The following is a 27510-nucleotide window of genomic DNA, read 5'->3' on the forward strand; positions in this document are numbered from 1 at the left end:
GTCAAGAGCAAATAAAAGAAGGCATTAATACCAGCAAAGTAGTAACTGTAGTATTTAACAGAGGTGGGCATTCCGTCAATATTGACGGAAGGTTTGTCAATAACGAACACCTCTTTAGTTGGAGGTAAACAAATGACAGGAAATTTACTTAAGCATTGCCGCAAGTGGGTTTTTGTCCGTCAATGACCATTTGCGCTCACAAATAACAATTATAATGTGGTTTGGCTTAAAATATTGGCAGATTGCAAATGACAGAAGGATGGACACTCAAAATTTTAATTAATTGATGTGCCAAACTCTGGTATTTCAATTCTTATTATTTTGTATAATTATTAGTTCTTTCAAGCGATTACAATTTTGTAATTAGTTAATTGCACAATTTTTCACAATTAATCGCGATTAATCACATTTTCTACGCAGCTTGAAATACATATTTAAATGAGTACAATTTTAGAATTGATGTAAAAATCCTCAAATAGAAAATATATTTAAAATGGTAAAGATTGTTGGTCAGATTTTGTGTGTATTTTTTTAATGAAAAAAAATGAGAAAATTTGTTCAAATAGGAATGTACAAAAGTTTATACAAAGTAGGCGTCTTCTTTATGTTTGTGATTTTCATTGGAGCTGGTAAGCATTTGATAGATGGCGTTGGAAAGTGAGGTTTATATTTTGTTCATTATTTTGTACTTTTTTTTTCTTCCTGTCCTTTTTTTTACGGCAAAATAAAAACAATTAAAAAAATAAAATATATTTCAATACAAAGACTAGCTTCATTTGATCCTTGAAAATATATATATATTTATATTTATATTATATTTATTTATATTTTTTTTACAACTGTTGAACTAAACAATAAAAACTAACAGCTTTAAAGACGTCTTTCTAATATTCTTCTCATAGAAACAATTCTCAAAACGCCTTGCTTGCAGATTTAGGCCTGCCTACGAGCGCTACAATCCAGCAGCGTTGATTTACGAGAACCCCATAGGTATTGAGTTGAGTAGGGTATTTTGCTCTGAGATGATACACCAAAGACGTTCAACTAAGATGCTATTTGGATTTGGCTTTGCAAAGTTCGCAAATTACTTTTGATTTCTCCAACAAGTGACAAGCAAGTACAACTGAAAGTAAAATGACCTATTTTGTCTAAATGAATCTCCAGAGTCAACGCTTTAACTTTGACAGTTCTATTTTATCTTACTATAACGTGCTTTAAATGTTTATTCCTTTTGTCAGATTACGTCCAAGAACACTGGAAGGAGGACTGGTTATTTGCATACCAGTACCTAAATGGAGTCAATCCCACCTTGATTCAACGTGTCAAAACTCTGCCCGATAATTTTTTATTTGCCTTCACGGAACATTAGGGTGTGTCTCTGTAAAAGGAATTGGGCAAGGAAACTTATGGGCTCCAGCCTGTAGGTTTGACAGTGAACAACAGACCACAGTTACTATTGTCGCACTACGATGACATGCAGTTTAGTCATATAGACTGACTTAAGACATTAAACAGGACTTGTAATTTCCTACACTCTCAGAATAAAAGGGTCGTGTAGTGTCGGGGTCTATTTTTGTTCTCCAAAGTTAGCAACAACAAAAAAGTACCTGGTAGGGTTCACAATTGAAACCATACGTACAAGTAAATACTGTATGAGGTTAGAAAAGGTACACAAATAGAAAAGGGGCGGCTAGGGTGGGGGGAAGGACCAAAAAGGTACAACTTTTTGTTTGCATGTAAGGATCTATGTAAATGACTTTCGAAATACCCCACTGCTGTATCATGGGAATGTAGTTTAAAGAAATAAACGGTCATTACCTCTTCCAAGGAGAAGCATTTTATGGCCATATTTTCTTTGTCATTTTGCTTCAGTGCTCGAGTCATTTTGAGTGTTTTGCAACCTTGATCAACGGATGGCTTGTTTCATTTGGCTGTTTCCCCCCTTAGAAATTGACATTGAACGTTGCGTCCGTGAGTCCGTCAACCTCTTCTTCTGGACGCCAAAAAGTGCAACATACAGACAACATGCGCAGCCACCGAAGGTCTCAGGTGACAACGGCTTTGGGAAAAACACAACGTACTACTCATCCGACTACCAGGACTTCCCCAAGATGGACCTAGTGAGTATATATTTTACATGAGATATATATATACATATATATATATATATATATATATATATATATATATATATATATATATTTTTTTTTTTTTACCAGTGTTGGGTTAACGTGTTATTTACAGTAATGTATTACATTTAGGCAATAACGAAGTAATATGACCAGTTACATATCATATGTTAGTATTCTTTTTACAGTTACAGAGTCCCATACCGCATTACAATTTTGGGACGATAAGACAAATTAATCATCAAAAACAAAAAACAAAGCGGCCCTTCAGATCTTTCACAATATAAATTGTTAATACATATAATCAGTGCTTGGTTCAGTTTTTCATGTTTTCTGAAAAAAATTACTTATTTTAGAATGACAAGATTTTTTTTTTCCCTTAGTTTACAGATCGTTGAGTTTCAAGGTTAACAGGCTACATTTTGGCCACATACATGAGTTTATAACAAGCTGTTCTTTAAAATAACTTCAGATCTTTCATTGCAAGCCAATTAAAAGTAGATTTCTATCGACAATACACTGCCATCCCGAGAACTATTTACTGTCCCATTGACTCCCATTACAACATGCATTTTTCAATATGCTATAATCCTTATATGTTATAATAATTTTCTCATGAAAACTGAATGAATCTGTTAATAATCCTTTGAAAACAAGGAAAACTGGGCATTATATAATAGAAAGCAGTTTCTTTGAATTGCCGCCCCCCACCAATGCTGCCCTGTGCGGCTGCACATAATGCACGGCACATGCTAGAACGCCCCACTGCAGGGGTTTTTCTTCTCTCAAATCTTCCGTCTTTCTGCTTCCTCCTAAGTTTGCTGCACACCTTGTCAAGGTGAAATTCCCACGGGTTTGCATCCTAGACGGAGGGATCAACAAGCTGAAGCCCACAGGACTCCTGACTGTCCCTTCCCCTCAGATCTGAGCCCAAGCGGTTGAGTCAAATGGAAAAGACTATGTACATATTCTTTGTGTGTGTTTTTCTGATACCATCATGAAGGAATGAACAAAACTAATTTAAAAACATTTGCACGTCTCTTGCATTAGCTAACATTAAACAGTCCCACTATATCTTTTTTAATGTCGAAGGAGGTAGTACAGTACTGTATTTCCAAGATATTTGAGGAAAAAATACGCCTCTTAAGTCACATAACAAACAGTAAATTATACACTCATCAGCCTCTGCAATCTGATGATACTAATAATAATCAAAACTGTAGTTGAACTGTAGTTGGATGTAGCAGTTGGGTTTTCATCACACCTTGATGTCTGACCTGAATGAATTTTTTTGTCCAATATTGTTTTAGACTCAGTTGCAAAACAAGTCAACACTCAGATGTCACAGTTCATTTATATTTTGCCTTAACTTCAATACTGTTTTCATAACAGCCCACAGACAGAGACATAACCAACTAGATAAAGGTCAAACCGCACCAAAGTAAAGTAGGGATGAAATCTTCGGTTTATATTTTGTTCATTATTTTGTACTTTTTTCATTTCTTCCTCTGTCCTTTTTTTAACGGCAAAATAAAAACAATTTTAAAAATAAAATATATTTTAATACAAAGACTAGCTTCATTTGATCCTTGAAAATATATATATATATTTTTTTACAACTGTTGAACTAAAAAATAAAAACTAACAGCTTTAAAGACGTCTTTCTAATATTCTACTCATAGAAACATTTCTCAAAACGCCTTGCTTGCAGATTTAGGCCTGCCTACGAGCGCTACAATCCAGCAGCGTTGATTTACGAGGACCCCATAGGTATTGAGTTGAGTAGGGTATTTTGCTCTGAGATGATACACCAAAGATGTTCAACTAAGATGCTATTTGGATTTGGCTTTGCAAAGTTCGCAAATTACTTTTGATTTCTCCAACAAGTACTAGCAAGTACAACTGAAAGTAAAATGACTCATTTATATTTTGCCTTAGCTTCAATACTGTTTTCAAAACAGCCCACATACAAAAACATACCCAATTAGATAGAAGGTCAAACCGCAAAAGGGCGTAACGTAGGGATGAAACTGTTTCTTGACAAACGGCAATCTTGCTACACTAAATCACCAAGTAACTCTTGCGATGGGTAAAACTCGATAACGCCAGCAGCAAAAGTTGAGAAATGCTGCTGCTTTTGTTGCGTAATCTTGTTGGGCCATTACCTGGCAGGGATGCCGTATGCCAATCATCTCTGTTCTTTCTATTTCCTCCTGGTTCACCCCACACCTTCTTGATCAGAAATTCAGAGTCCGCCTATCGAGACAAGGCCGACTAAAAATTCCTTCAATTCCGAGACAAGACCGAGACCCTTAAAAAGTGGTCTTGGGACCAGCCTCGAGACCATGACTGATCTCGAGAACGCTCACAAAGAATTTCGCCAGACATTGACCAACAGTTTTAATGGTCACAAACCGTTTTACTTGCCGCCAAGGAATTTTGATCATGGTCTATCAGGGTCCTCACTTTGAAGGTAGAAAAGCATTGTAAAGGGTGAAAGCATTCAGTAATCCCTGTTCCACTTAAGTGTCACAAATAAAATGTACAATGCCTGTTATTTTGGGCGGGAAAAATGACCCCGTTTAATAAGATTTTCCCCCCGTTGCATATCACTTGGTTGGTTGTTCTGCATCCTTCATTTTTGATTGCTTCTAATTCGTTGATCAAAAGATAATCTGAACAAATCACATTCCTTATTTGACCAAATTTGTTACTTAACGATTATATCGGGTGATCACATCTGACATAATCATACAGTTGTGCAAAAAGGAATATCGTCATTAACATGATACACCAGATGAGTCAGATTCTTGAGTGCCTTACTGTACTGCATCTGCATCTACTGTTAATGATATTTAAATGTGGAAGTGCTTAGCTTGCAAATTAAAATGTCACAACATTGCTCAGATACATCAGACAATAAAACGAAAATAAAAACCACTCATTCACTCAGTCACTGGTACCTCCCCCTAACAACCATACATAATATACAAGAAACTTGTGGCCGGTTGTCTCTACTTGAACGAAAAATCAAATTTCCCGTATTAGTATTCCTCATCATTCAGTCGTAATAATGGTGAACTATAAGGTGACCGTCTACACAGGCAACCGAAATCACGCCGACACGGTGAACAACGTGCACATCAAGCTGGTGGGCACAGATGGCAAGAGCAACCGCAAATGGCTCAAGTCTTTGATCACTCCAGAGGATCAGTAAGTACATTAAAACACTATTTTTATTTTGTGTTGTCATTTGAGTTTGTACTTAAAGTGCCAAAAGCTGATTGGTTGCCAACCAAGGTCCCCACAAGGCACCATATTAAAACATGAAATGATGAGTATAGTTGCACGCACACAAAAAAAAAAATATATATATTGTCAGTTTTAATTGAAAGATGTGAATGCAGCTTTAATTATTTGGAAGCCACGTTGCAATTAGTGTGTTATCTGGAATAAAAACGTCCATTCATGATTTACTCACTTTTGCAAAGATAAATTAGTAGGCAGGGATGCCGTATGCCAATCATCTCTTTGTTCTTTCTATTTCCTCCCTGTTCACGACACACCTTATCAAGATGAACTTGATAAGGTCATTTTTGTCTATTTTGTCTAAATGAATCTCCAGAGTCAACACTTTAACAGTTCTATTTTATCTTACTACAACGTGCTTTAATCGTTTATTCCTTTTGTCAGATGACGTCCAAGAACACTGGAAGGAGGACTGGTTATTTGCATACCAGTTCCTAAATGGAGTCAATCCCACCTTGATTCAACGTATCAAAACTCTGCCCGAGAATTTCCCCATGACTGATGACATGGTCTCCATTCCCGGTTATTCAAACTTGTACAATGAGATGAAGGTAACAGTTTGTTTCATATTCTTCTCACAATCGTTTTAATTGAGATTTGAATATTCAGAGCTGTTTTGTCAACAACACAAAAACTCGGCTTTGCACTTGACTATACAGTATGTAGTACAGACAATATAAGCATTCATATTTGTTTGCCGTCAAACAGCAAGGTAACGTGTACCTGTGTGACTACAAGAACCTTGACGAAATGCTAGCACACACCATACCAGGGATGCAGCAACACTTAGTGGCTCCCCTCGTCTTGCTTCACAAAAGATCCGACGACAAGCTGATGCCAATTGCCATTCAGGTGACATTAGATTAATCCAATGTACAGGTCAAATATTTGTAATGGTGGTTGACCAAAGCCTGAGTTTATGGGTAAGGTAGAGAGATTCTGCAGTATTGGATAGATAGACGGGCTATGTTACAAGACTTCTTATCTACTTACTAACATCACGTTGGGTCCCATATGCTCGACCATAAGTGCATTGTGACACCAGACTCCCAGTCACAGGCCAGTGATCAACTTTGTACTGTGAATATATCATCAGATCTGCGACTGAATGTCATGGACCCTCAAGTAAAGAGAGGGGCTTAGCTGACCAACTGTTGAACAAATCTGACAGGCCCAAGCATATAATGTCGGCGTGCTGGGAATGTTTGGCAGATTCTCCTAATAGTTAAATTTTTACCTCATAGGTCCGGTAGAAGGTGAGGGATATAGAGTCTGTATTGGCTGCGTTGATGATTTGTAATTATGATGGCTTTATCAAAATGTGACACGGCTGGGTTAAAAATCAACACCTTAATCTGAGGCAATGATTTTCTTTTAGAAAAGTGGATAAATAAGTGGAGAAAAATCTCAGGGGAGAATGGAGCTACAGTGCAGATCATTTGTAGAATTGTCAATTATAAAAATACAACATGATGTCCTCCAAACGTCCATATTTACTTTGATTATATTTGCTCCACCTCCCAAAGCTGAAGCAGACTCCGGCCGAGGACAACCCCATCTTTTTACCAACTGACCCGACGTACGACTGGCTGACAGCTAAGATTTTTGTGAATAGTGCTGATTTCTCAGAGCACCAAATCAACGCCCACTTGCTGCACACTCACTTGTTGGCTGAAGTTTTTGCAGTGTCACAGCTGCGCAACCTGCCCATGGTGCACCCACTGTACAAGGTAACAGGAGCTTTTCTCAACCAACTAAGTGTCAATCAAGACATCTGTTGTCTCAAGATTTTGTTTCATGGTCTTTCCTTCTATCCCTTTAGCTTCTCATACCTCACACTCGATACACTCTACATATCAATAATTAGCTCGGGAGCAGCTCATAGGACCCACTGGAGTCTTCACTCACCCTGGTAAAAGTCAACCTTTCCTTTCAGCATGACATTTAAGCTGTTCTGTTTTAAGGCCTCGATACACCAATCCGACGGCGGAAAGCGTCCGGGCGTCGGCTTGCGCCGTCTGATTAACCCATTAAGGCCTAAAGCGCCTGCCAAAACATGCCTCTAAAACCTGTAGGTGACTTTTGAATCACCCCTGAAAACTTAAAGTTTTCCTGGAAATTCAACAATATTGTCACCGCCTACTAAATATCTCGACATCTCCTGAAACAGATAGAAACATAATTCCAAAATCATTTCAGAGCTTACACCTATGGCGTTGACACAAATCTGTTTATTATTATAAACCTTCAATATATATATTTTTTTTAATCAACAAACTGTGTTGCATCTGCGGTTAGTTTACTTTCAACACTGGAGCACACTTGAAATAACCTCAAGGATCAAGTGGTAATCATTCATCAGCATTCAGTTACAACGCCTTCGAAATGTTCAACATCCTCATTGTCTTCAAACATATTTCTTAAAGGGACTGTAACGTAAAAAATTTACTTTTTGAGCTTTTAGCCATGTTAAAATGTTAATTCCCCACCAAAAACATCACCGAAGTGGTGTTATCCTCCATTCACCCCTCTATGAGATATTCTAGGCCATTCTGCTCTCCAAGCACCAGACACTCCCACCGTGAGAAAACGAACAGGTGCTTACTTTTTGACGTCATTAGGTGCAGACCCACCTCCGCACCGCCTCTGCGGACGAAACGCACACCCACTTTCTTTGAGACCTCCATGGAATAGTGTCAAAAGTAGCCTTTATCAGTAAACATTCTGTCCAAATGAATTCAAAAAAAGCATAGTGGATCATATAAAACTACACCGCCATGGTGTCAAAGGTAAGCTTTAATCATTATATGCCTATAGTAAACTGTGGAAGGTCTTAAAATGCTAATGTAATCTCTTTAACATTATGTCACTGTCAACTGGTTACACTGATTTGAATTCCTCGCGCGTCGTCGTCAATCGCTGTCATTTATTTCATAACTCGCGCAAATCTGCGTCAGCCATGAATGCTCAAATAAAATTCCAAGACATCCTACGAGGCCCACGTCACCGCCACCAAAGATAGGGAGGGGGATTAGTTCTCATGCAGAAGATACTTAATAAATGGCGTCGGTGCCTGTCTGTTATGGTGTGTTTTTCTGTAATTTTTCCATCGCGTGACGTGCCGACGGCCAGGCTGATGCCACAGGGGGGAAGTGTTGGTCACATTTGGCCTACGTCAGATTGGTGTATCGAGGCCTTTACACCATGTACTGTACCATTCCTCAGTTTGCTGCTTCTGGTGGAGAGGCTTTGACGAAGATCTTGGAAAGATCGCTGTCCTCGATCACCTACAGGTCCCTTTGCATCCCTGACAACATTGCTAATCGCGACTTGCAGGACGTTCCCAATTTCTACTACAGAGATGATGGACTCCAACTGGAGCATCATTTTCAAGTACGACTTTTTGCATGACAAATTATTGCAACACCAGTCTTGACACATTTTTGTAGTGGGGCGACACTTAGGTCAAATTTAAATTTTCTTGAGGATCTGATTGAATGTGCAGATATAATTTAGTTTCTCCTTACCCTATACCAGTGGTTTTCAACCCCGGTCCTCGAGTAACCCAAGCCAGCCTGTTTTCCATGTCTCCCTCAGCCAACACAGGTGTTTCAACTGATCAGCTAATCAGCCAGGCCTGCATGAAGCCTGATAACGATTCTTAGCTGTGTTGGCTAAGGGAGACATGGAAAACAGGCTGGATAGGGGTACTCGAGGACCGGGGTTGAGAACCACTGTCGGATACTATAGAGTCTGTAAGTATAATGGAAAATATTTAGCAGAATGGATATGTCTCAAAATAGATGTGCAGAGAGTAATACAGTACTACTACAAAAGTGACAAGGAGGTTCTACAAGACTCAGAACTGCAGACTTGGATTGGGGACATTTTTGAACACGGATTCCTTTCCCAGCCACAAACAGGTGATATTTACAGAGAATGATGCTACACATTGCTAAGTGGGTGCACATTTTATTTATCAGCAGTTCAAGGTTCTGGCAGTGATAAAGTTTAATCATGTTCTTATTTTCCATTCTCAGAAATCCCTCAGCGTTTCACCACTGTGCCTGAACTGACCAAGTTTGCCACCATGGTGATGTTCACCAGCTCGTGCCAACATGCAGCTGTAAACAGCGGACAGGTGTGATAAACAGAAATAACCTTTGTATTACTTCCGGTCTTAATGCAAACCCTCATTGCAGTATGACTATGGTGGCTGGATGCCCAACACTCCCGTCACCCTGCAGCGAGCTCCACCAATTGAAAAGGGGACAACAAGCGAGGCCACTATGCTCGAGACATTGCCCCCGATCAACGTGACTGCTCAGGGAATGGCCACGGTCTGGCTGCTCAGCAGGCAGTCCTCAGACTTTGTAAGTACACCAAAGTTGACGTGACAACAATTTTGTGGGGAAAAGGCAGACACTTATTGTCACGCTGATCCAAATCTGGGTCGTGGGGGTACCACTCTAACTAGCAACGCTAAGATCCCCCTTTCTCAAGCCGCCTCCATGAGTTCCAAGTTAGCTAGTTCAGTGTGTCGTAGCTCTGCCCTGGTGTACGGCTGCGGAAAGTCAGAGTCACTCCTGGATGTCTAAACTTTCCTAAGGGTGATTCCAGCCTGCCTCTGAAGGAAATTCATTGTATTGTATTGTATTGTATTTGTGATTTTTGTGATGGTCTTGTCACTTCAGCCTTGAATAAAAGTTAGTGCCCATAAGTGAGGGTAGGAACATTAATACATGACAGTCTGCAAGTGCATTTAAATGATCATCTGTCAATCGCATGATACAATGTTCCCTCCCTTGAGAGCAAGACCCAGAGAAAGGAAAAATCTCCTGCAAGCACAAGGAAACAATGCAAACTTTACACAGGAAAGACAAAACCAAGATTCGAGACCCGAATGGTAGAACTGTAAGGCACAAGTGCGAACCTCTTGTCTACAATGCTGCCTTGACATTTTATTAAATTCAATTCAGATTATAACCGGTGGAGGATTCAACCAAGCAGAAGTTTGACTTGCTAGAAATGCAAACAAAGCTTCTACTCCAGTTGTAAAGGGATTGATAGTAGGCCTCATAGTCATGAAGAATCCCCCTCAGAACACTGCAATGGACACGCTCACATGTCTTTTCCCAGCCAAAGGAGCACATGAGGACTGGTTGTGAGAACAGTCTAGTATCTGTCTGACCAGGTCAAGCTGATCAAAGTGTCTCAAATAAAAAGATAATTGGTTGATGACAGAAGTGTTATATATATTCACAGATGTTCTTTATGTCAACAGGTCCCGCTCGGCCACTACCCTGAGGCCCATTACGCTGAAGAGACTCCCCGCCAGTTGCAAATGGATTTTAAAGCTGAGCTTGACATGTTGGCGATTACGATCAACAACAGAAACGAAAGTCTGGAAATCCCTTACACTTATCTGGATCCTAAGAAGGTTGAGAACAGTGTGACCATTTAAACATCGGAAAGTTACAATCAGAAAGGAGGGTGTCATGAATTGCAAATGTTTGTGTTTTGAGTGTATCCAGTATTTATGAGTAGCAATATCAATATATTTTAAATAAGGTAACACAGGGCACCTCTAAAGTTAATCACAATTTGTTTCATGAGGCTGTTTGACTTTTCCAACAATAAACAAAAGAGGAAGGACTTGTTAGTTACCTGTAAGTCAAATATATATATTTTTTCTTGTTGTGCTCTGTATCGACTTGAATACTTGCAGGGTAAGTGAAAAGCATGTGAAACCTTGTTTTTATTAAACAATGTATGTATTTGTTTGTTGCAAATAAAAGTTTAAATATCACAAGAATTTACAAATCTGACTATTTAACAATTAGTTCTTGCTTGACACTACTTGGACTTCATTCTTTCGTCAAAGTAGAATTGTGCCATAATGTGTGTGTGAACGATAGAGCATCACAGTTGGGTTGCTTTAATGTGGTTTCCCCATCGTCCATTTTAAAGTGTCGCCATCCAGGAAGACACAGCGCAAGAAAATGGAATTAAAACTCGGCTAAACAAAACAAATGCCTGTAATGGAGGTTAATTGTTCAGTAGGTGAGTTCCATCTGTGTCCAATGGAAGTTTAAAAAAGGCAACCTAATGGACAGGTTTTTGTCATTGCTTTGTTGCCTTTTCAGACCGAACCAATGTTTTCATTTTATGATGTTGGCACTGCATATTTCACGTTATATTTTTAATCAAAGATTTTGCAAGGGCCGGCCGGTCATAAACTAATCTCTGTCTCGGATGCATGTAAATATTTTTTTCATTTAAATTTTTTAACGTACAGTTACTGGTTTTGCGCGTTAACTCAAAATGTAATGGAATGCTTTACACATATATATCTCAATCATGCTGATAACTGAAATACCTCACGATATAAATTCTTTTTTTTTTTGTACCCCCTCAAAGCTTTTCTTACATATTTGCTTTTAACATTTTTTCTTTTCTTTTTTTTACTCCTGTCATGAAAGCAAAGAGAAACTACCAGCTCTTACAGTTGAAAAGTTGTTGTTGCGTAACCTAATAGTTTTTTGGCAGGGAAGCCGTACAACAATGGTGGCAACAAACCTTATACAGGTGAACCTTGAACAAGTTTGAATCCTGGCTGAAGGGCTCAACAACCTGATGCTCATCAAACTCTTGATTTTACCTTCCCCTTTGATCTCATCTGAGCTTTTGATCTAATTGGGAATGACCACATTTGCACTGGTCATTACTCCTACACGTCTAACATTCCTAATGAACCTGTCACAGGTACCTCCCTAATCGAAAACCTCTCACACCTCCCACTCCCCCATTCACAGTATATAAGAACCTGTTGTAGCTCGTTGTTTCTAGTTCAAAGAAGAAGCCCATTGCCCGTATTGGGATTTCTCATCGTCCTGTAATAATGGTGAACTATGAGGTGACCGTCTACAGAGGCAACCGAAAAGACGCCACCACCACGAACAGCGTGTACATCAAGCTGGTGGGCACTGATGGCGAGAGTGACCGCACATGTCTCAACATTTTGCCCATCTTCACAGGATCAGTAAGTATATCACTATTTCGTGTGCTCGTTGGAGTTGTACTGAAAGTGCCAAAAGATGATTGATTGCCAACCAAGGTATACACAAGATCCATATTAAAACATGAAATGCATGAATGATTTCAACTACAAAATGAATTTATTGTCAGTTGGAATTATTTAGAAGTTACGTTGCAATCAGTGTGTCAGCTAGAATTAAAACTTCCTTTCGGGATGTACTCACTTAAAAATGAATGAATGAAATAATAATAAAATAATAAAAATAAAATGCTGTAATTACTTAAATACAATACCCCATAGACAATATTTATTCAGAAATGAAAATCAAGGTTCTCGAAAATCTGTTGGGAGTTTACTTTTTAGCAAACAATTTTTCCAAGACATAATTTATACAAAATAATGTAACATAAATATAATGTGTGCAATTTAGCTATAGCATTGATCACCAAAATTAAGGTAAAAAAAAAAACTGAATGCATTATTTATTTCTTGAAACATTCATATTGTTTTTGAAATCTTTGTTCTTTTTTCACAGTAGCTAACTTAGTATTTCAACTTTCAATTGGCAAATCAGCAGCAGTCGTTGCTGTGACTTGTCAAATTGTCAAATATTTATATATAGATCCTGCTTTTTACCTGGAGGTTACTATATATATATATATATATATATATATATATATATATATATATATATATATATATATATATATCTTTTCATGAGATGGCTTGAGAAGTCGAAATACTGCATACGTCTTATCGAATACCATATAAGGTCACGGTTTGGTGTCCAAATTTCAAACTATTTTTGAGGTTACGTAGATGTACAGATGCGCGACTGGCCATGCGATATGGACATGATCTGGCGGTACATTGGAGGCCGGATAGAGTGAGTTATATTAGAATTGTTCTCCACTGGCTCTTTGGTCAGAACTCTCTTCCCTCTTGTCCCAGCTCTTGCAATGACACAGCTGGATCTTTGTACCACAACAGTCACTTTGGCAGAACGGCAATCTAGGTTCACCATGCTTGTGCAAGGGCTTGGGTTTGTGTACCCAGACAGTTCTGCACTGACTGGAATGAAAAACACAAAATGACACAATTGTCCCGAAAATTACTTGTAATTGTGCATAAATTATTTCAAGAGACAACCCTTTCTGTCAATTTTCCAGGTAACAACTTATACTGTTTCCTGCCCAAATTCCCTTGGACAGCTGCTTATGATACAACTATACAAACAACCAATCATCGCTTTTCCCAATGACGCTTGGTTCCCTGACAAGGTGGAAATCAAATCACCCGAGGATGACGTCTATACCTTTCCAGTGTACTGCTGGATCACTGACAGCGAGACTCATCTCTTCAGAGAGGGCAAAGGTGGGTTGTCATATGTGTGCTTGTCTGCTATTGAATACTTGATAGCGACAAATGATACTCATGCAATGTTTTTGGTTTTGCTCTAAAAGCTCTGAGGATCTTTGATGAAAGCCACCCTCTTGGTCAGCACGCGAGGCAGAAGGAGATGAGCCTGCGAAGTAGTTACTATGAGTGAGTGTCTTCACTGTGTACTGCATTTTCTTATTTATGTACATAATTATTTATTTTCAATACTGTATTTGCTTCTTTTTTTTTTTAAATATGGAAAACATTCTGTGTGAAATAACAATCTTTAAACCTCCCAATAGCTGGGATTTTTATGCCCCAGGTGTGCCCTACACAATTAAGGCAGATGGTCCTTCGACCCTGCCAGATGAGGTCCAGTTCTCCTTCACCAAAAATGTAGAGTTTACATTTACAGCGGCTTCAGGGTAAGAGCCCTCCAAATCTTACAGTATAATGGAACCAATGCTTTCAATGCTGAAACTACTTTCTTTTAGTTACCATAGCTATTATTTCTTGCAAAAAAGCTGCCTGCTTTGTTTCCCAGGTTGGTGGAGCTTAAGCTGAACGGGCTGGTTGACAACAAGGAAAATTGGGAACATCTTTACTTAATCGATGAAGTGTTCTGTAACAGAGACACACCCTTATTAGGTACTGAGGCCAAATGCCGTTTCCATCCTCACCAAGTGCTTAAATGTTATTTGTCAAGTGTTTATAGGAGTCAGGATAAAAAAACGAAAATAAATAATGCATTAACACCAGCAAAGTAGTAACAGGAGTATTTCAATTATTAGTTTCGTTATTATTATTATTTTTGACAAATGTGCTGTAAAGTTTTATGTGTTTTGTCAGAACATGTCCACGAATACTGGGGTGAGAACTGGTTTTTTGCTTACCAGTTCCTAAATGGAGTCAATCCTACCTTGATTCAACGTTGCAAAACTCTGCCCAAGAACTTCCCTGTGACTGATGACATGGTCTTCATTCCCGGTGGCTCAAACCTTTCCAATGAGTTGGAGGTTCGGTTCACATTCTCGTTTTACGAAAAATTTGAATATAGCCTATAGAAACATTTTTTCAACAGCACATAATCACTGCATTGCACTATACAGTACAGTATGTAGTATCTACAATATAAGAATTCAGATTTGTTCGTTCCCAAACAGCAAGGCAACATTTACCTATGTGACTACAAGAACCTGGACGGAATGCCAGCAAACACCATAGAAGGGATGCAGCAGTACTTGATGGCGCCCCTTGTCTTGCTTCACAAAAGACAAGACGACAAGCTGATGCCAATTGCCATTCAGGTGACATTAGCTTAATCCAATGTACAAGTAAAATATTTTTAACTGTGAATGTCCCATAAACCTGCAAGCAAAGAGTGGATATTAGCTGTCCACTGAGCACTACCTGTTGAACAGATCTAACAGGTCCAAGCATTTCATGTGCGTGTTCTGGGAATGTTTGTCAGAGTTTCTCAACCGTTGATTATTCACCTCAAAGGTCTATTAGAAGGTGGGGTATATAGAGTTTGAATAGACTGCATTTTATTCTGTGTTTTCATTGCCAAAGCCGCTGATCGGCGATGTTGCGGCAAGATGGTTGAAGCATCCCCAAAGTGGGTCACACAATTTTTCAACAATGTGTGTAGGTCAGGGACAGTACTTCTAGATTAGCAGACTGAAGCCATGGTCCTCAAAGTCAAGAAGGTTTCTGGCTTGGCTGCCTGAAGATCTCTTCTCTGCTTTTTGCAAATGACGGCTTATGATGGCTTTATCAAAATGTGACCTTTAATATCTGCTGCGCCGGTTCAAAGCTGGGTTTCAAATCAACACTTCAATGTGATGCCATGGTTTTCTGTTAGAAAGTGGATTAAATACGTGGAGACAAGTCTCAGTGCAGTGTAGCATCTGCAGTTACAAAATCCAACATACCATCCTTCAAAGGTCCATCCTTAATTTGAATATATTTGCTCCCTCTACCACAGCTGAAGCAGATTCCGGCTGAGGACAACCCCATCTTTTTCCCAACTGATTTTATATATGACTGGCTGATTGCTAAGATTTTTGTGAGAAGTGCCGATTTCTCAGAGCACCAAATCAACGCCCACTTGCTGCGCACTCACCTGTTGGCTGAAGTTTTTGCAGTTTCACTGATGCGCAATTTGCCCATGGTGCATCCCTTGTATAAGGTAACAAGAACATCTTCAATCTGGTTTTAACTAAGTGATTTTATTCATCAAAACATATGTTGTCTCAAGATTTTGTTTCATGGTCCTTTCTTTTATCCTTTTAGCTCCTCATGCCCCACACTCGATACACTCTGCAGATAAATGAATTAGCTCGGGACCGTCTCATAGGACCCACTGGACTCTTCACCAAGGTAAAAGTCAACCTTTCCTTTCAGCATGACATTTAAGATACTCTGCTTACTTCATGCGTTGTACTATTCCTCAGTTTACAGCTTCTGGTGGAGAGGCTTTGAATAAGATCTTGGCCAGATCGCTGTCTTCGATCACCTACAGGTCCCTTTGTATCCCCGACGATATCGCTGATCGCGACATGCAGGACTTGCCTAACTTCTACTACAGAGATGATGGACTCAAACTGTGGAGCATCATGTTCAAGTATGACTTTTTGCATGAGAAATTATTGTTAACACCAATCTCTACAAATCTTTATAGTCAGGTGACACTTAGGTCAAACTGAATTTTCTCGAGGATCTTGTGTAATTTGCAGTTATCATAATTTAGTTTCTCCTCTGAAGTAACTATGACATTAACAGGACTGTCCAACCCAAGAATCATAATGGTACTCATTTTATGAACGAGAAAGTAGTCTTGTAACTGTTACAGGTCAAAGACTACACCACTCACTTATTAAAAGACTAACGCAGCACCAAATGAACCTTACATGAGCATGCACTAGCCGACAGAGGCAAAGGAAAAACTGAATTCTCTTGAGAAGAAACTTCGACCAAAGACTGGGGCACCCAATCTGCCTCTGCCGTTTGGGTTAGAGAGTAGAAAAGGAGGAAGGCACAGAGAGACAGAGAGAGAGAGAGAGAGAGAGAGAGAGAGAGAGAGAGAGAGAGAGAGAGAGAGAGAGAGTATGGTTCTCTTCAATTACAGAGTCTGTAAGTATCAGTGAACATATTTAGCAGAATCGATGTGTCATGATACAAGTTGTCCCTCAAAAGATTTGTGCAGGGAGTGATACAACACTACTACAAAAATGATGGTGAGGTCCTACAAGACACAGAACTGCAGACTTGGATTGGGGAAATTTTTAAATACGGATTCCTTTCCCAACCACAAACAGGTGATATTTACAAAGAATAATGCTACATGAGTGCACACTTTATTCATCAGCAGCTCAAGGTTCTGAGAGTGATACAGTTCTCTCATGTTCTTTTTTTTTCCTTCCCAGGAATCCCTCAGAGTTTCACCACTGTGCCTGAACTGACCAAGTTTGTCACCATGGTGATGTTCACCAGCTCGTGCCAACATGCAGCCGTAAACAGCGGACAGGTGAATCCCTGTGATAAACAATAGAAACATCCTTCATATTAGTTCTGGTCTTATTGCAAACCCTCATTGCAGTATGACTATTATGGCTGGATGCCCAACACCCCCGCCACCCTGCAGCGCGCTCCACCAACTGAAAAGGAGACAACAAGTGTGGCGACATTGCGAGAGATGTTGCCCCCGAAGAACGTGACCGTTCAAGGAATGGCCGCAGTCTGGCTGCTCAGCAAGCAGTCCTCAGACTTTGTAAGTACACCAAAGTTGACATGCCAAAAATTACGTTGATCCAAGTCTGGGTCGTGGGGTTACCAGACTAAGGAGCAAAGGTTCAGATCCCCCTTTCAAATGCCCGCCTCCTTTAGTTCCAAGTTAGCTAGTTCAGTGTGTCGTAGCTCTGCATTGGTGTATGGCTGCCCTGGTGTACGGCTGCAGAAAGTCAGAGTCCTAAGTGTTTTAAGGGTGAAAATTTGTTGTATTGTGTTATATTTGTGATATTTGTGATTGTCTTGTCACTTCACTTCCACAAACAAAAGCTAGTGACCGTAAATGAGGGTAGGATCATCAATCTACCAGAAAATGATGATTAAACTGATCTTCTGTCCGATATTCTGAGAGCAAGACCCACAGAAAGGAAAGATCTCCTGCAAGGAGAACATGGAAGGCCAAAACCAAGATTTGAGGCCCAAATTAAAAAAACTGTAATAGATGGGTTTGGCCTGGACATTCGATTGCATTAGATCCTATGTTCTACAAAGATAATGATCAGAACCGGTTGTAAAGGGATTGAACGGTCCATGATAGCAGGCCCCAAAATCCTGAAGAAACCCCTCATAACACTGCAAGGGACACAGTCACATGCCTAAGGTCAAACCTAAGGAGCACATAGAAAATACTCCATTATCTGTCTGACAGTATAGAGCTGCTCAAGTAACTAAAATCAAAAGATAATTTGTTGATGAGAGAACTATTATATATTCATGTATATTCTTTGTGTCGACAGGTCCCCCTCGGCCACTACCACGAAGCCTATTACACTGAAGAGACTCCCCTCCAGTTGCAAAGGGATTTTAAAGCTGACCTTGACATGTTGTCGATTGCGATCAACAACAGAAACACAAATCTGAAAGTCCCTTACACTTATCTGGACCCAAAGAAAATTGAGAACAGTGTGGCCATCTAAATATTGGAAAATCACAATCAAGGAGGAGGATGCCATGATTGGGAAATGTTTGCGTTTTGAGTGTTCATGAATAGTAGTATTCAACATATTTTTAAATAAAGTATCACAGGGAACCTCCAAGATTAATCACAATTTGTCCCGTAAGGCTGGTTGCAGGCCAAGCAAGCAAAAAAGTGAAAGCATGTGAAGTCTTGTTTCTTGTTTAAATATCACAAGAATTTAGAAATCTGACAATTTAACAATTAGTTTTTGCTTGACATCATTTGAAGTTCCATCTTCAGTCAAAGTAAGTTTTTGTTGTCTCACAGATTTGAATCCTGGTTGGAAGGATCAACAAGCTGATGCCCATCAAACTCATGACTTTACCTTTACCCCTCTTATCTGACTCCAGCTGTTTTGAGAAAGACCGCACAAATATTCAGGGTATTTTTTGATAGCGTTGATAAAAAAATATATATATTGGACCCAGTCCTATAATGCTATGCGTGTTGCTACTGGTTCAGTACAACCGCTGAAAATTTAAGTCAGCATACAGTTGTTGAGGGTCTTCTGCCTAGATTTAGTTATAACTGTTTAGATTTAGTCATAACTGCTTTAATTTCCTCAGTAGAGCTGGGTGAGTGTTTAAATTATGTTTGGGGGAGCCTCCTCTATTTTCACAACAATGGGCCATTTGTCTGTGGTTGAAGTCTAATCTTATGCTAGGTGACGTCACGTCTGAGACCTACTATATTTCCACATCAAAGGGCCATTTGTCAATGTGTATTGAATGATGTCTGTCTTAGCTGAGGGCTGGGGGCTGTTTCCTGAAGATTTGGGGGTTTTATGATACTGCTTTTTCTGATAGTATAAGAATGCTGGGAGTCTGCTGTAACGACACACTTGCGAGAGGACTGCAGCCATTTGTCTGTAAACTTGCTTGTGTCCGGAATATTCTGTAGAAATAAAAGCTTTGAAGTGACTGTCCACCGATCTCCAGCCTGCATTCGGATAACCAACATTCTCACTACCCGAAAGAAAACGAACGCGCGGAAGGCAAAGAGTGTTTTCCAACAAGTACACATCAAAAGTTGCACAAATATCCAAAGTTTGAACCCGTGTCGAGACAGAGTCGTGCAAAGTAGTGATCATCGCGAGAACAACGACCTCAAAAATGCCGGAACCAATAAGAGTAAAGAAGATGCAACACCCAACCAGTAACAATAAACAAGTGAATTTCTTTTTGCATTTGTGGGCAGTACCTTTGTATTTTCTTGTGCACGCCTGCTAATATGCATGCCCAAATAGACTGAAAGTGAGCTCAAACACATCAACACCAAACGTTTTTGTAATGCCAACCGTTTTTATCACATTCATTTTGACCAATCTGCAGCAGGCTTTGCACAAGCAAATTCATTTATTAGCCTATGGCGCCACCTAGTGGATTTTGGGTGTTAACACTCTCAACACACAAATTCCTCTATTTTCATGTTTATGACTCGTCAAAGAAGCGATTGCACCAGTAATCACGGAAAATGCATTATAACATATCAGGTTTACAGCATATCAAAAACTGTGATTTATAACGGGAGTCAATGAGCCAAAATCGGGCATTATTACAAGAATTTCGAGTGAATCTCTCCCTCCTGTTTGCAATAATTATAAATTGCAGCATGGCGGCAATTTGAACTTCTGCATTTTTTAACAATCCTGGTGAAATGTCAGGTCCCGAGTGTATTTTTTTCAAATACTTTTTCTTTGATGAAACACAGAAAAACATAAAAATGCCAGAAAATGGACAAATAACACAACCGGGTTAAGCTGGTGGGCACAGAAGGCGAGAGTGACCGCACGTGGCTGAGGTCTTTGGTCATCTTCAGAGGAGCGGTACGTGTGGGAAAAATAAATCATTACGTTGAAGCAACTTTTTCCTGGTCCTGGGAGTTAAACAGAACAATGCCATTGAATGATCCTTTTGTGTATTCATTACAATAAAAGTACTAATTCAATATGATAGGAGTGAAGTAAAAAAACAAAACAAAATAGACCGTATAGCATACTTAAATAAATGTATTTTTTTTCCCATATCATTTTAATTAATGCATTATGCTCTTTTCATGCATGAATTGTATTTAATAAAGAGTGCATGCTTAGTTTTGGTTGAGGTACTGTGCTATGCTTGTATGTTATTGTGGTTCATTTTGGGAGGTGAAATTGTCCCTCCCATGTTTTGTTCCTACTTCAATCAGGTTAGGTAAAGTAATGCACCTCTGGGTATGATGCAATAACCTTCTGAACCTTTTTCAAATTTGGATTCTTTCTTTAAGCACTATGTTACTTGTTTTTGTTTTACCAGCCTGTCTTTAATAGAGCCATGTGATGCATTTTTCATAAATTAGAACAGTTCTAAGGTGTCTTACAAAATGTCTGCTGTCATTGCTTGCAAACTGTTGCATCCGCCGCCGGTCACGGCTCATGTTACACCTTCATTGGAACTGGCAAGAGCACTTTTGACTGATTTAATAAGGACATCAGTGCAAATTGGGCAAACCCGAGCTGCTTTGGCCGCATTAAGGGACATATATCATGATGTTTGCACAGACTTAGGGTTTCTGTACCCTGATAGAGGCCAGCTCTAGACGCATCTACCAAAGCACCACACACACAACAAGATCTAGGTCTCGTGTTGACCGGTCATACCTAAAACTGCATCTGACTGCCACTGCAGTTACACAAAGTTGATGTATCCTCTTCCACTGAATCTGGACCTGTTTATTATTTATAGGAGATGTAGTATTTGGTGGTAGTGTTAATTTGATCAACCATTTGTTAAATTTTGTCTCAGTTTTAGTCTAATTGCGCTTGTTAGTTTACTCAACCTCATCTCATTTCTATTTAGTCAAGTAGAAATAGAAACCATATTTGTCAAATTTTAGTCAGGATAATCATTTTGGCCATTTACATTTTTTTTTTATTATGTGTGGCATATAATTTTATTTTATTTGATTGCGATGAATTGTTTTATTTAATTTTAGTTTTTAGTTTGCAATCATGTGTAGTTGCCCAGGTGATTTGTGTTGAAGTGATGTGACTCCTCCAGCCATTTTAAGCAGCATTAGAAGTTAATATTTTGTCTAGAATTAATTTGATGACTTCATTATTTTTCATGTACATTTAATACCTTTAAAAAACACATTTTGCCACTTGCTGTTGACTGAAAATGACATCACAGGTGATCAGGAAACTGGCAACGACCAATCTCAGCTCACCTGTTTTCTGAGTTTGGTCATGTGACGGCAGCAAACAGCCAAGATTGATCATTAACTGTTTCCTGAGCAAGCGTGATGTCATCTTTTGTTTATGCTCCTTTGAAATGAACGTAACAGAACAGTGGCACTAGAACATAACGGTACACCTAATATTTTCAACATATGGCATTCTGCTGCGTCTCTTTGAATTTTTTTCTTCTTTTTTTTTCTTCCCATATCTGCACAAGATCTTCCACCTGTGGGACACTCTGCTGCCGGGGAACTCGTCCTTCCCCTTGTGCATCGGCATGGCCATATTGCAGCAGCTCAGGGACCGCCTTCTTGCTTCAACGAGTGCATCCTGCTGTTCTCTGACCTACCAGGTGACCCTTAACGTATGCATTACAGCAGTGGTTTTCAAACTTTTTACACCATGTAGCACCCGAAAAAACGTACCACCATCATTACCAACGTTAAAATACAGTAACTCAGTAAGGCAATTGTAGATGCACATAAAAAATGAGGCTGGTTTTATCCCTAAAAATGTTTAATATTATTGTAAGCCACTGTAACATGATACACTTGTAAAATTATTACCTCCCCTCCAGAGGTGTACTATTTATAGTAACAAAAAAATTATTGAGAAGGCAGTACTGACCCACACACGTTCTGCTTGAGCCAACCTGGAGTCCTAATACTATTATTATCAAGTTTTGTCAAACCGCCCTGAATTTCACACTTGAACCCAACTTTAAGTCAAAGTTCATCTATAAAACCACTGCAAGCACTGGCATCCCTCCTCCGTAAAATCCGTCTCCTTATCTGCTACTGCAAGTTCAGTGTGCATCTGTGTGGAAATGAGATGCAACCAGGCTGCCCCAGGCACCAAAACACTCCAGTTAAAGCGACATTATATGGGCAAAAGTTTTTAGACAGCTGGCTATTACTGCACAGTACTTGGCTCAGTTTGGGAGAGGCGCTATTATTTCAAGAACTCAGACAGCCTAGGTGCTGCAGTATTTTTCTTCACAGTCTTCACTTTGCTTCCTTGAGTCTCTTCTAAGCGTGGCTAACAACATGCAAGAACCAAATGTCATGAAGTAAATACAAGAGACATTCTCTCTCCTCTATTGTTATTGTTTGTTTATTTATCACTAAGACTGACATATGTGCTGTGGTTTCCACTGGTAATATTACACCACAAGTTGACGCTGTTACCTACGGGCTTTTCGGTTAGCGCTCTCTTTTTGTAGCACTCGCACGACACAAACACATAAGATTTGCACAGAGTGACCATGTGGCATTCAGAATGTACAAAATGCTCGGGGGATAACTTCCCTTGTAAAGTTCTTGCTTTGGCAAATGCTGCTTGGCCTTGCTCTCTGGCCTTTTTAAAAAATTCAAATAAAAACAAAGAACAATGAATCCAAGGCCAGCAACCTTCCAACCCAAACCTTGTTTTACTACCTGACGTTCATATGCAAGGAATGAGGGCATGGCAGAGGCAGTTCTCCTTATAAAGGTCAAATATGTCAGGCAAATGCTCCTTTTGCCAAGTTTTCTCTAGAGCCCTTGCCAGCTAGTTAATATCTAAAGCGGCCAGCCTCTTTATTGCTGATTTAGACCTGAGGAAAAACAATGCAGGAGCTGATGCTTTTGCTAAACGCTTTAAGGAGTTAAGTCGAGAAAATTCACATTGAGGGACATCATCGTTTTAGCGCATGTGTTCATAAACAGCAATGGAGGAAGGAATCAGAAAGTCGCATTTTCTATTTTGCGTTTGTTTTAAGGTTTAGTGCACACTCTGTTGTGGAGCTTCAATAAAACAATGTCAAACAAAAAGAACAGAAAAGATTGCAGCGCAGTATGCATTCAAGCTTAAAGACTAAGTCACACCAGGTTGTGTGAGTGCAGGAGGTCCCAAAATTATCAGCATAGCCATACAACCAGAAATTGCCTTTTTAGTGTGCTTTATGCAAGAAAGGGGAGAAAATGACTCCGAGTGATCACAAGCTTACAAGTGATAACAGTTCCATGGAACAGTGCATGCAAAAATACTTTTTAATAATGAGCCAAGTGTTGCCTCACTCCGTCTAAGACAATATCTGATGGCATGTGGCAGCAGAATTCTTGTTAATACAGAATGAACAATACTGAGCTCTCTTAAAAGTAGACACAAATAGAAAAGGGAAGGACCAAATAGGTACAACTTTTTGTTTGCATGTAAGGACCTATGTAAATGACTTTCGAAATACCCCACAGCTGTATCATGGGAATGTAGTTCAAAGAAATAAACGGTCATTACCTCTTCCAAGGAGAAGCATTTTATGGCCATATTTTCTTTGTCATTTTGCTTCAGTGCTAGAGACATTTTGAGTGTTTTGCAACCTTGATCAACGGATGGCTTGTTTCATTTGGCTGTTTTCCCCCTTAGAAATTGACATTTAACGTTGCGTCCGTGAATCCATCAACCTCTTCTTCTGGACGCCAAAAAGTGCAACATACAGACAACATGCGCAGCCACCGAAGGTCTCAGGTGACAACGGCTTTGGGAAAAACACAACGTACTACTCATCCGACTTCCAGGATTTCCCCAAGACGGACCTAGTGAGTATATATTTTACATGATATATATATATATATATATATATATATATATATATATATATATTTATTTATTTTTTACCAGTGTTGGGCTAACGTGTTATTTACAGCAATGTATTACATTTAGGCAATAACGAAGTAATATGACCAGTTACATATCATATGTTAGTATTCTTATTACAGTTACAGAGTCCCATACCGCATTACAATTTTGGGACCATAAGACAAATTAATCATCAAAAACCAAAAACAAAGCGTCCTTCAGATCTTTTACGATATAAGTTGTTAACTGAAACAATCACCACGAGCAGAATGTGTATAGGCCTATACAATATATGAAATACGAGGTGACCTCCAGTTGCAAATTTTCTTTGCAGTCTCGGGAACCTCTTGTGCTGCTGGACCTGAAAGCTGAAGTGTCCCCTCGCATCTCGGCAGAGGACTTCATCGACCTGTGTGAGATGTCGTACACCGCAAATAACCGGACCAAAGCCAACAGGCCAAGAATTATTGCTGTAGACATTCGGAGTGCAGAGGAGTATCCTTGCCAAGGCGTTGTGAAATATGTTTCTCTCTCTTTATCAATTTCCTTAGTAGATTTCATCATCGGGAAATGGTGTGCACAGGCTGTAACATCAGTTGGAAGATTCATTTTGTTTCCTTGTACTCCAGCCACCCATCTTTTTTTAAGTACTTTTTCCTATCTAATCAACTTTTGAAAATTGTTCAAAACATTCAGCCAGTTAGTTAAATTAGATTAGAGTTTCATACCAAGAAAGCAGAGGTAGGTTTCACCCCGAGGAATTGCAATTGTTAGAGCTTTTTGTCCAGCGATGGGCATTTGACAGATTTCTTTGAGGTGCTATGAGGAAAACTAACGATGGATTATTTAAGTAAGGTAGCATCCAGCATGGTTTTAAATGGTCTTTAACCTCACGGAAACCAGCTTCAGCAAAGGCCACATGTCTGGCAGCATCAACATTCCTTTCAGCACGGCGTTCGGCACCGATGACGAGGTGCTGCAATGTCCTACGACAGGAGCCCTCCAGAACTACAAAGGACGGGTTGTTGTCGTCATCGGCCACGCTATGAAAAGCGCTTCTGTGGTAAGGACGCATTTACAAAAGCACACGGTCCGGCAAAGAATTTTATACATAATTGGTAGTAACTGTTTTTTTTCACAAAACTGGAAATAAACTATTTTGAATGAATAAGGGAGGTCATTCCAAAATTAAATCCGCAGAAGTTATTTTCTTATGTGGTAATGAAAGTCAAATGACTTAATATTAGCTTAATCATATTAATAAGTACATTTCCTGGATATTATAAAAGTATGACATCAATTGTGGGTTTCCTGCATGTATCATACCAGCAATTGTGTCACAAAATAGATGCATACTTCAGATTGCCTAATGATGATGGAACATCATCCAAATTCCTTTGTGTTTTCAATGGAATAAAATTTGCCTTAACTAAGTTGGGAAAAACAAAACAAATGTGGAAAACGTGCCCTTATTTCATGTTAGAAAAAATAAGCTTTCCGAGCCTTTGAAGAGACTGCCCTATAGTAAATTGTATTTAATCCAAGTTGTGTGCTAAAATCCTTCAATTCTACCGTCCCCTGAAATGAAATTATTAATACATATAATCAGTGCTTAGTTCAGTTTTTCATGTTTTCTAAAAAAAATGACTTATTTTAGGATGGCAAGATTTTCTTTTTTTCGTTAGTTCACAGATCGTTGAGTTTCAAGGTTAACAGGCTACATTTTGGCCACATACAGGATCTTATAACAAGCTGTTCTTTAAAATAACTTCAGATCTTTCATTGCAAGCCAATTAAAAGTAGATTTTCATCGACAATACACTCCCATCCCTAGAACTATTTACTGTCCCATTGACTCCCATTACAACATGCATTTTTCAATATGCTATAATCCTGATATGTTATAATGCTTTTCTCATTAAAACTGAATGAATCTGTTAATAATCCTTTGAAAACAAGTAAAACTGGGCATTATACAATAGAAAGCCGTTTCTTTGAATTGCCGCCACCCACCAATGCTGCCCTGTGCGGCTGCACATAATGCACGGCACATGCTAGAACGCCCCACTGCAGGGTTTTTTCTTCTCTCAAATCTTCCGTCTTTCTGCTTCCTCCTAGTTTGCTGCACACCTTGTCAAGGTGCAATTCCCACGGGTTTGCATCCTAGACGGAGGGATCAACAAGCTGAAGCCCACAGGACTCCTGACTGTCCCTTCCCCTCAGATCTGAGCCCAAGCGGTTGAGTCAAATGGAAAAGACTATGTACATATTCTTTGTGTGTGTTTTTTTCTGATACCATCATGAAGGAATAAACAAAACTAATTAAAAAAAAAATGTGCACGCCTCTTAAGTCACATAAAAACTAGTAATTATACACTCATCAGCCTCTGCAATCTGATGATACTAACAATAATCAAAACTGTAGTTTAATGTAGCAGTTGGGTTACCGTCACACCTTAATGTCTGACCTGAATGAATTTTTTTGTCCAAGATTGTTTTAGACTCAGTTGCAAAAAAAAGTCAGATGTCACAGTTCATTTATATTTTGCCTTAGCTTCAATACTGTTTTCATAACAGCCCACAGACAGAGACATAACCAACTAGATAAAGGTCAAACCGCACCAAAGTAAAGTAGGGATGAAACCGTTTCTTGAGAAACGGCAATCTTCGGTTTATATTTTGTTCATTATTTTGTACGTTTTTTTTCTTCCTGTCCTTTTTTTACGGCAAAATAAAAACAATTAAAAAAATAAAATATATTTCAATACAAAGACTAGCTTCATTTGATCCTTGAAAATATATATATATTTTTTTTACAACTGTTGAACTAAACAATAAAAACTAACAGCTTTAAAGACGTCTTTCTAATATTCTTCTCATAGGAACAATTCTCAAAACGCCTTGCTTGCAGATTTAGGCCTGCCTACCAGCGCTACAATCCAGCAGCGTTGATTTACGAGGACCCCATAGGTATTGAGTTGAGTAGGGTATTTTGCTCTGAGATGATACACCAAAGACGTTCAACTAAGATGCTATTTGGATTTGGCTTTGCAAAGTTCGTAAATTACTTTTG

General features: G+C 39.1%; 2 protein-coding genes and 1 pseudogene across 4 annotated transcripts in view; all 3 read left to right on the forward strand.

The window, feature by feature from the left end:
* The window catches only part of LOC147169392 (polyunsaturated fatty acid lipoxygenase ALOX15B-like), a 36282-nt gene extending 25380 nt beyond the window's left edge, over positions 1 to 10902 (forward strand). The window contains 10 exon segments of the mRNA XM_086082702.1: positions 5823 to 5989; positions 6147 to 6290; positions 6965 to 7168; positions 7261 to 7297; positions 7300 to 7341; positions 8659 to 8815; positions 9222 to 9361; positions 9479 to 9579; positions 9641 to 9811; positions 10723 to 10902. Of these exon segments, the coding sequence (XP_085938828.1) occupies positions 5823 to 5989; positions 6147 to 6290; positions 6965 to 7168; positions 7261 to 7297; positions 7300 to 7341; positions 8659 to 8815; positions 9222 to 9361; positions 9479 to 9579; positions 9641 to 9811; positions 10723 to 10902 (1343 nt within the window).
* A 1437-nt stretch (positions 10903 to 12339) lies between these two features.
* LOC147169394 (arachidonate 12-lipoxygenase, 12R-type-like) lies at positions 12340 to 18642 on the forward strand. Of its 2 annotated transcripts, none has more exons than XM_086082891.1 (14): positions 12340 to 12480; positions 13647 to 13851; positions 13941 to 14022; positions 14160 to 14282; positions 14402 to 14505; positions 14707 to 14873; positions 15021 to 15164; positions 15845 to 16048; positions 16153 to 16239; positions 16314 to 16483; positions 17056 to 17177; positions 17286 to 17386; positions 17459 to 17629; positions 18384 to 18642. In XM_086082891.1, the coding sequence occupies exons 1-14, from the start codon at positions 12340 to 12342 to the stop codon at positions 18561 to 18563; spliced, it is 2001 nt and encodes a 666-aa protein (XP_085939017.1). In that variant the 3' UTR covers positions 18564 to 18642. The 2 variants fall into 2 exon arrangements, with proteins under 2 accessions (XP_085939017.1, XP_085939018.1); XM_086082892.1 differs by having other exon boundaries at positions 14402 to 14481; positions 14689 to 14873.
* A 3384-nt stretch (positions 18643 to 22026) lies between these two features.
* On the forward strand, positions 22027 to 26760 carry LOC147169395 (TBC domain-containing protein kinase-like protein; annotated as a pseudogene). Its single transcript, XR_015095756.1, has 5 exons — positions 22027 to 22173; positions 24225 to 24397; positions 24772 to 24932; positions 25341 to 25500; positions 26556 to 26760. The product of XR_015095756.1 is annotated as a TBC domain-containing protein kinase-like protein (transcript).
* Positions 26761 to 27510: the final 750 nt, after the last annotated feature.

The sequence above is a fragment of the Leptonotus elevatus genome, chromosome 8 (assembly GCF_054856555.1).
Source record: "Leptonotus elevatus isolate MCC_2025b chromosome 8, RoL_Lele_1.0, whole genome shotgun sequence".
In the NCBI taxonomy this organism is placed as follows: domain Eukaryota; kingdom Metazoa; phylum Chordata; class Actinopteri; order Syngnathiformes; family Syngnathidae; genus Leptonotus; species Leptonotus elevatus.

Bases quoted from the DNA above. Each gene is read 5' to 3' on its own strand.
- LOC147169394 (XM_086082891.1), top strand. From the start codon at position 12,340: ATGGTGAACTATGAGGTGACCGTCTACAGAGGCAACCGAAAAGACGCC. The intron at 17,178-17,285 runs GTGATATTTACA...TTTCCTTCCCAG, and splicing joins CCTTTCCCAACCACAAACAG to GAATCCCTCAGAGTTTCACC. The intron at 17,387-17,458 runs GTGAATCCCTGT...CCCTCATTGCAG, and splicing joins CAGCCGTAAACAGCGGACAG to TATGACTATTATGGCTGGAT.